Genomic DNA, 8,558 nt, shown 5'->3' with positions numbered 1-8,558 from the left:
ATTCTCCCTTTTAAAATAGTCGCATTTTCTGTATTGGCTTCTGCTTTCAGAAGTGTTTTATCAATTTGTGTATGTAATAATAATAATATGAGGCAATCATACATTTATATGGGTTTACATCCATGCTCTAAATTGTCCATAAGAGTTAGTTACAGTATTATGAATGCTTGTCTATATGTGCCCTGCAATTGACTGGCGACCAACTGTGATATGGTCCAACTCACCTGTGACCCTAATGAGGATAAGCAGAATAAAATAAATAAAATAAATAAATAAATAAATATATATATATATATATATATATATATATATATGGTTGGACAGAATGCACACTCTAGTTAATGTTTGCTGTGATTGTGTAAGTGTTGGTCAAAATGAATTAAACACTGGAAGCAGCTTGTTATTGTTTAAGCAAAAAAGAATTTGGTTTATGTAGAAACAAGCAAATGTTTTGCAATTGTATAGTTCCCTCCCCTGAAAAAAAAAGAAAAAAAAAAAAAAAAAGAAGAGAAAGATATCCAACCCCCTGCACCCACACCTGCAGAAAAAGGAAAACTGGTGAGCGCTCACAAAAGGGAAGATAATAGGTGTACATATATATATATATTTAAAATATAAAATCTGACATTTTTTTATATATATATTAACTTGTGTTAAGGTTCAGTATTTGTCACTACACAGCATTAAGGTGGCGTGTCTGCTCATTTTGTTTTCGTTCAAATCCCAGTATATAAATCAAAGGAGTCAAAGCAAAAACAAACAACCAAATGCGAGGGGAGAGAAAAACAAAAATAGAAACAAAGCGACAGACAAAAGGCCTTCGACACGGCCATCCAGCTGTACAGCGCAGTGAAAACATAACTTACATATTAGCTCTTTTTTTGTTTTGTTTTGTTTTTACACACGTACAGTCGTGATCAAGGCACAGGGATCTTCTACAAGTCATTTTTTCTTCGTCATCATCATCGTCGTCTTCAATAGAGTTGTACAAAATAATACATTTTACAGTCTGTACAAGAATAATAGTCCAGCAGTAACATAAAGACATGTGAAGCCAGAGGTGAGAGTGGTAAGGTAAGGGGGAATGTGTGGATGAAGGCCAGGAGATGTGGGTGGGGCTGTCTTGTAACGTGTGTACATAAACACACACTCAAATATAAATATCTATATATACTGTATATATATTTAGCTTGGATTTTTCTTCCTTTTTTTCTCTGGTTTGCTTCTGTCCTTCCTCCGAGAAAATTGGCATCCCATCAGTCCACCCCAATGCAACCCCCTCAAAAAAATCATTTCTTATCTTCTCCAGCTCCTGATTGTTGGTCAGCACGCAATGAATAAACAAACTCTGAACTGACTTTTGGGCCTTTAGGAGACTTTAAAAGTGTAGTGTTTTGTGTGTGTGTCTTTGTGTTCCTGTCTTCTTCCTGCATCCAGGTTCTGCCGAATAATGGATGCCGATTGGGCTAATGGTCCTGGGAGGAAGAAGGGGGATCAGAAAGGCGGGAAGTGGGAGACGAGGAACGGGTGGGTCTCGTGGGAGTCGCCGCCATCACAAGAGCTCGTACTGCCGTAGGTGCATCCTCTGGATGATGTCGCGACAGTCGCTGAAGACGCGCCGGATGTTTTCCGTGTCCACGGCGCAGGTGAAGTGGGGGTAACAGTAATGGCGGCCATCCCCGCTGGCTGTGCTGATCCTCTGTGGGTGGGGAAACGGGCATAAAAACACAGTTGGTGTCAACCTTTGCAAATGTTACACGCTTTTAATGAGATTGCTTAAAGGGGTAGTAGTCAACCCGAAAAAGTGTTTTTGACGATAATGTGTTCAATGCAACCTCAGTGGTCTAAATATGGTATTCTGGTTAATATTGCGTTAGTGGAATATGAGTTAAGCTGCTGTTGACTTAAGATGACATCAATGTTGCTCGGGTCTCAGGTAACAACCAATCACAGCTCAGCTTCAGAAACAGGTGAGCTGTGATTGGTCGTTGCCTGAGCCATTGGCAACATTGATGTCATCTTCAGTCGACAGCAAGTGGCAAAATGAGATGGATAAAAATGGCTGGATTTTGCTGCATAACTCTTATTCCACAAATGCTAATATTAATCAGAATGTCATGTTTAGACTTGTGAGGTCACATATAACATTGTAAAGAAATGTTTAATGTTGACTTCCACTTTAGACAGTTTGGAACTATTATATATATTTTTTCATTGTAAGGCTCTGAAGAAATGTGTTTTCCAATAATAACGCACTGAAATGTGTCAAAAGTCTTATTGCTTATGGCCAAATAACAGTAAAACGTGCCGGCAGGTGGAAGATAATAAAGGTTGAGTGAGGCGACTTCCAACAGGTAAAACCTGAAGTGTGAACATACCAGAAACTCATCCCGTATGAAGTACTTTGCCCTGGTGACGCGTGGATCTTCGCCCGGCTCTGGTATTGCTGTTGGACAATAAAGGCGCAATCATTCGTGTTGGCTAAACACTGTTGACAGCAGTCTTACTGAACTGGCTTAAGAGTTAGTTTACTTTACCAAACGGAAATAAACATTCTCAATCAAACAACTGTTACTATGCAACACAGTGCAGGATGCTGAAGCTCCTGGACTTGGAAGCGATTCATGTTTACCGGATTTCCGCAAATAGTGGCTGGGGTTGTTTGGTTTTAAGCATAAGTTGTACAAACGCATTTTTGGTTTATAAATAGTGATACAGCTATATAATAATTCATGTCAAGCGAAACTGGAGTTTAAAACCAATATTATTGTACTTAGACAGTCATAATTAAAAAGAATGGAATGAATTAACTGCATCATGATTTTATGCTTCAAATAACAAAATTTTTATTATTACATTATTGGTGAACATATTACATTATGGGGTTTTATTACATTTTCAGGTGATATTACTCAACTCAACTCAAGTTTATTTATATCACATTCAAATAACATTTTTACATTACAGGGAACAGGACAATGATGCTAGGACTGCGATGCTAGTTTCATTAGCCTGTTTATGGCATTTTATATTAAGTTACGTGGTTTGGCTAATATTAAATGTTACTTACTACTAACAGGTTTCATGGCTTCAAAGTTACATCATAGCAACATGATCCATTCAGGTCAGGATTTAAAAAAAAAATTTTTTTTAAATAAGACAATTTATTAAAAAGTGATTAAAAAAAAAAAAAAAAATCCTGACCTGAATGGATCATGTTTGACCTTAGAAGTCTCACTACAAATGACATTTGGCTCTTAAGAGGAGAACCCCAACTGTTCCTTATTGCCACTTTTGTGTATCCACGACTATTTCCTTCTATGAACTGTATTGCAACGCTTACCGTCGTCAGGTGTCGTGTAGCGTGCAAACTCAGGAAAGTACTCCTCAATTTTGGACTTCCCTGCCAAGACCTTCTCGGCGAGGAGGTCCTGTTTGTTCAGGAAGAGGATGACGGAGATGGTTCGTAGCCACCTGCCGAGAGGAGGAAACGACAAACAACCTGAATGTTCGTCGCCGCTGATCAAAGACTATTCATAGAGTACAGCTGGAACAACTCATGCAGCGTACGTATACAAGCAATGCGTCCAGACCTGTTGTTCCAAATGTTCTTGAAAAGATTGAGGGCCTCCTGTAGTCTATTGGTCTGATTGTCCTCTCTGATCACCATGTTGTAGCTGCTACTCGCCACCACAAAAATGATAGCCGTCACGTCTGGAGCCGCAAAACAAAAAAAGAGATGGATCACAAACGCATTGAGGAAAGGTCATAGCAAAGGGAAACGACAATCTTACCGTTAAAACACTGGATCCATTTTCGACGCTCGTCCCTCTGACCACCCACGTCAAACATACTTGGGGAAATAAAAATACAGTTGAATTTACTCTTAACAAATCTGATCTGAATGTGCGACATCCTTTCAACTGTTAAGCAGAACTACTAACGCTTTCTTTTTTTTTTCCCCCCCAGAACATGTACTCACTGAAAATTGACTTTGTCTATTTGAAATCTTGTCTCGAAGATGCCAGATGTCAGAACTCTGCATCTCAGCAGGTCCTGCAACACAGCAACACAAGATAGAATGGTTTCAAGTTGATTTGAAATCTTACAATTACAACTTCCTCAAATACCAGCTTTCATTTGGACATTTTCAGACTAATATTAAACAAACATGTCAAGTAAAACTGGACTTCAAAACAAAATAAAAACAGACTACCAGTAATATGGATAAATGCAGAGCAGCGTGCCTTCCTCATAATTTTAAGGTTTAAATCTTGGCTGTTGCTTTTCTGTGTGGAGTTTGTGACAGTTTCGTTGAAGTGACATTGGATTTTTATAATGTAAAATACGTGCCTTGGCCAAGGTTATTGTAGTTCACTAAAACTACTGAAAAAAGAAAAAAAATTCAAAAAACATGTTAGTTAACAAAGTAAAATCAGAATGAAAATGCTAAAATTCAAAAAAACATTTTAGTTTACAAAATAAAATCAGAACGAAAATGTTTTTTTTTTTAAAACAAAAACTAACAAACTACATTTTATGTTTACAAAACTAACTAAAACTAACCATAATTATAGCAAAAATGTACTTCATTTTAGTCTTTGGTACTAATTAACTTAATGCATGTGCCTTTAGGGACGATTTTAGATGTGACTATAAATACATTTATTTTGATGTTAACTGGAATAAGGTGAAAAGAGTGTCACACATAAGTGACGTCATCTAGCAGCAGCCAATAGAAAAGCACCTTCAGTTGACATCCCCTCCATTTTATTTTTTTTAAATATTGTGCACAAGTAATACTTATTTAAAAACAAAACTAATACTGAAATTAACTAAAACTAAACTAAAAGTAAGAATTTATTAAGTAACTAAAACTAATAAAAACTAACAGAACCATACAGAAAACTAATTTAAACTAACTAAACTTAAAACTCAAAAGGAAATAAAAACTATAATAAAACTAAACTAAAACTACAATAACCCTAGCCTTGGCTCAATAAAGGTTGGAAAACATTGCAGAATGGCCACTGTTTGAAGAAAATGGGTATTTAAGTGTGCACAAGTACCCAACTGATATGTTAAAAGACAACTGTTACCTTTTCTTCAACATTATTACTGAATTACTGAAATAAATCCTCCTTACTTGTCGACTGATTCAAAAAACCGGTGGCGATCTCACCTGGTCGGTTGGCGTGTAGTCGTGTTGTCGAACCACATCCACCCGGTCTAGGAAGCTGCAAGAAGCAGAAGCAAAGAGAACAGATCTTTTAATATCACAGAAAAACTACTGTGCATGTTGACAACAGCAAGAGGACGCCGTTGTCACAACGGCCACCAGAGGGCGTGTGCTGTAATTCACAGTGAGATCAGAGGCAGCCGCTCTGAGTCACCAGCAGCATTTCTGTGTCAGACCAAAGAGGAAATTCAATGGAGCCGCTGTAGTAAGAGTGTCTGCGCGTACGTATGTGTGTGTTCTATGCGCGTAGGGTAGGTATGCACAACTACGATGAGCACCAGTGAATGCGTGTTAATTCCTTTGACGAGACGGCAGCTACACTGCTGACAAATGGAGCCAAAAAAAAAAAAAAGTGTATGGAACACTAAATGTTCTGTAGTTCACATACACCAACATCTGATAACAAAACTGACATTTGCATTCACCTCCATATTCTGTGAACACTGAAGTTAAAGCGGGTACCATACACGCATATCGAAAATCAAATTGCAGTATTTAAAAGGATACTTGACGTCTATAATTAATTTGATAACTTGACTATTTTTCATGTACAATTAATACCTTTTAAAACACATTTTGCCACTTGCTGTCGGACTGAAGATGACATCACACGTGCGCAGGAAACGGGTAACGACCAATCAGGGCTCACCTGTTTTCTGGGTTTGGTCATGTGACATTAGCGAACTGAGCTATGATTGGTTGTTACTTGTTACCTGTTTCCTGAGCACGCGTTTACATTTTCAATCAACAACAAGTGGCAAAAAGTGTTTTTAAAGGTATTAATTGTACATGAAAAATAATGAAGTTATCACAATTTTAAACTGAAAATGTTGAAAATGGCTAAATGAGTCAAGTATCCATTTAAAGTACTTTTTTTAAATCTCCCTGATCTGCTCAGAAAGCAGTCAGGCAGCCAATGAAAATTGCCATAGCTTAGATATACCAAGGCTTACTGGTCGCACGTGCACAAATTGATGAAAAATATATTTGCACCGTCTCAAATTTTAGGGGCAATCTGCAACCCTGTATCCTTTATAAAAAAATAAAATAAAAAAAATGCAATGAATAAAGTTGATAAAATATTAGTGAATTATATACAAATACGTCGAGCAGATAGCTTGTGAATGTACCCTTCCTTCCCAAGGGAAAAAAAAAACCTAAGTAGGGAGAAAACATCCGTTTCGATCCCAAGAAAAAGGGTCATGACCACCATTTTTGGGGGCAGGTATGCAACCCCCGCTGAGGTAAGCAGGAATGTGGCAGGCAGCGGTGAAATGTGACAAGAGGGTTGCAGGTAGCACACGACGAGCGGAGGGAGAGTGAATGGGGTGCTAGGTTAGGCTAGGCGAGCTGCTGACCCCGCACACGTGAGAGCAGCGGTTCACTGAAAATTGTAACGAAAAATGTTTGAAAATTCACTCAAAAGTTAAATTCAACTAAACCGAACGCAACAAATTAATTGTACTAGATTAAAAAAAAATAATAATAAGACACTAAGATTATGCCTAGTTAGAACAATTTAGTAATTCTTTTGTGTACCCCTAGAGGGAGCCCATATAGCACTGGTGGCCATTAACTACAGCACTCGTGGAAGTGTCATGTGCAAGATGAGCACCAAAGACCATCCACCCATTTTCTTTCGTGCTTATTCTTGTTACATTGAACTGGATTTGACATTTTGGCAAGGGAAGTGAGGTACACCCTAGACTGGTTGTCAGCCAATCATAAGGCATATTATAGACAAACAACCAATCACGCTCACATCCACACCTATGAAAAATTTACAGTTCTCAATGAAGCAAACACGTTTTTGGAACGTGAGATCTGTGATGAAGCCGAAGTATCCAGAGAGAACTTGCATACACAACACAGGAAGACCGAAGCTCTGATTGTAACCCGGACCCTCAAACTGTGAAGCAAACGCGCTAGCCCCCTAGCGCGCCGTGCTACAGCCAAAGAACATAAACACGATAAAAGCAGCTGGTAAAAGACATGAAAAAAAAATGAAAAAAACATGGCCCAGCCTTCATCTGCATTCTTGTTTATCCCCCAGCCCACACACGCAGGACAAACACACCTCAATGTTTTCTTTTCTTAGCGCTTCTTGCTATTAATAGCAATATTAAAATTGCGGCTGCTGCGGTAACAGCATAAAATAACCACCGTATTTACATGACAGGATAAAGTAGAGTTTATTTTTAGCTTAGAGTGTTGTACTTTGGCTTTTATCTTTTTGGATGGCTCACAGGCTAAATAGAAACTTTCTTCACAGAACTCAAAAACAAAACAATTTAGGGGACGTATCGACAGTGCTGAAAATATGTATTTGACCACCTGTCGTAAAGAGATGATTAGCATCTTGGAGGACTTTACCTCATTCACTCCCAGCCATTTTCACTGAAGCAACCCCCTTCACTCCTGGCTGTTGTACTGGATTTTGACCGATTTTGCAAGGCCCGCAGACTATTGTGTTCTATTGCTATAAAAACATGGAACCTACCAAAACAAAGACTAGTCAGGAAAAAAAGTATACTTCAATCTGTTTCCGTTTTGCAGCAATTAGCATTAGAATATAGCCAAGTTTCATCATTATTCACAAATATGTTTAAAACAGTGGGGAGAAGAGCTTTTTGCAACATGGCCCTGGTTGATCTCTTATACTCTGCTGCCACCTGCTGGTCATTTTTGCAAAAACTACTGTTGCTTCAAGCATTCGCTTCAGTTCAGAAGCTGCATCAAAGCTTCTGTATACTCTAGCATAAAAAAAAAAACATAAAAGATGCATAAATATGTCTTTGGGAGCAAACGAGTTAATGTGGACTCGTTCAATTGCAGTAATCTCTCAACATTTAACCATTCTGATTCTGAACAATGATGATTTTCAAACAAAATAAACTTTTATACCCAAACATGAGCCAGCTCACTGAAATTAATCAAGAATCAAATCACACACAAACACAAATATGAACATTTTACTGGTAACTAAATTAATGGCTCTAGAAGGTGTCAGTATTGATTCCACTTGACATACAGGACATGGTAAAGTCCATTATTTTCTGTAATGCAATTAAAAAAGCAAAAATGGCATACAGTCTGGATTCATTACAAATCAACTGAAATAATGCAAGGCTTGCAAGCCTTTTATTATTTAAATATTGCTGATTATGGCTTACAGCTTAAGATAACTCAAATATCCTTTCCTTTTAAAAAAAAAAGTCATAATCAGCAATATTAAAACAATGAAAGGCTTGCAATATTTCAGTTGATTAGTAATGAATCCAGAATGTATGACATTTTTGCTTATTTAATTGCATCACAT

At 37.7% G+C, this 8,558-nt stretch overlaps 1 protein-coding gene across 7 annotated transcripts in view; it reads right to left on the bottom strand.

Moving 5' to 3' along the window:
* Nucleotides 1–643: 643 nt before the first annotated feature.
* LOC144024275 (guanine nucleotide-binding protein G(s) subunit alpha-like) overlaps nt 644–8,558 on the bottom strand; it is a 35,496-nt gene continuing 27,581 nt past the window's right edge. For all 7 annotated transcript variants that reach the window (XM_077530453.1, XM_077530451.1, XM_077530454.1 and 4 more), the window contains 7 exons: nt 5,183–5,237; nt 3,983–4,056; nt 3,795–3,853; nt 3,594–3,714; nt 3,344–3,474; nt 2,379–2,446; nt 644–1,699 (listed from right to left, as the gene is read on the bottom strand). In XM_077530453.1, coding sequence (XP_077386579.1) covers nt 1,553–1,699; nt 2,379–2,446; nt 3,344–3,474; nt 3,594–3,714; nt 3,795–3,853; nt 3,983–4,056; nt 5,183–5,237 — 655 coding nt within the window. In that variant the 3' untranslated portion in view covers nt 644–1,552. The remainder of the gene's footprint in view (nt 1,700–2,378; nt 2,447–3,343; nt 3,475–3,593; nt 3,715–3,794; nt 3,854–3,982; nt 4,057–5,182; nt 5,238–8,558) is intronic.

This window comes from Festucalex cinctus, chromosome 8 (assembly GCF_051991245.1).
Source record: "Festucalex cinctus isolate MCC-2025b chromosome 8, RoL_Fcin_1.0, whole genome shotgun sequence".
Lineage (NCBI taxonomy): Eukaryota > Metazoa > Chordata > Actinopteri > Syngnathiformes > Syngnathidae > Festucalex > Festucalex cinctus.
The sequence above is the reverse complement of the archived record's forward strand: the minus strand, read 5'-3'. Positions and strand labels throughout refer to the sequence as shown.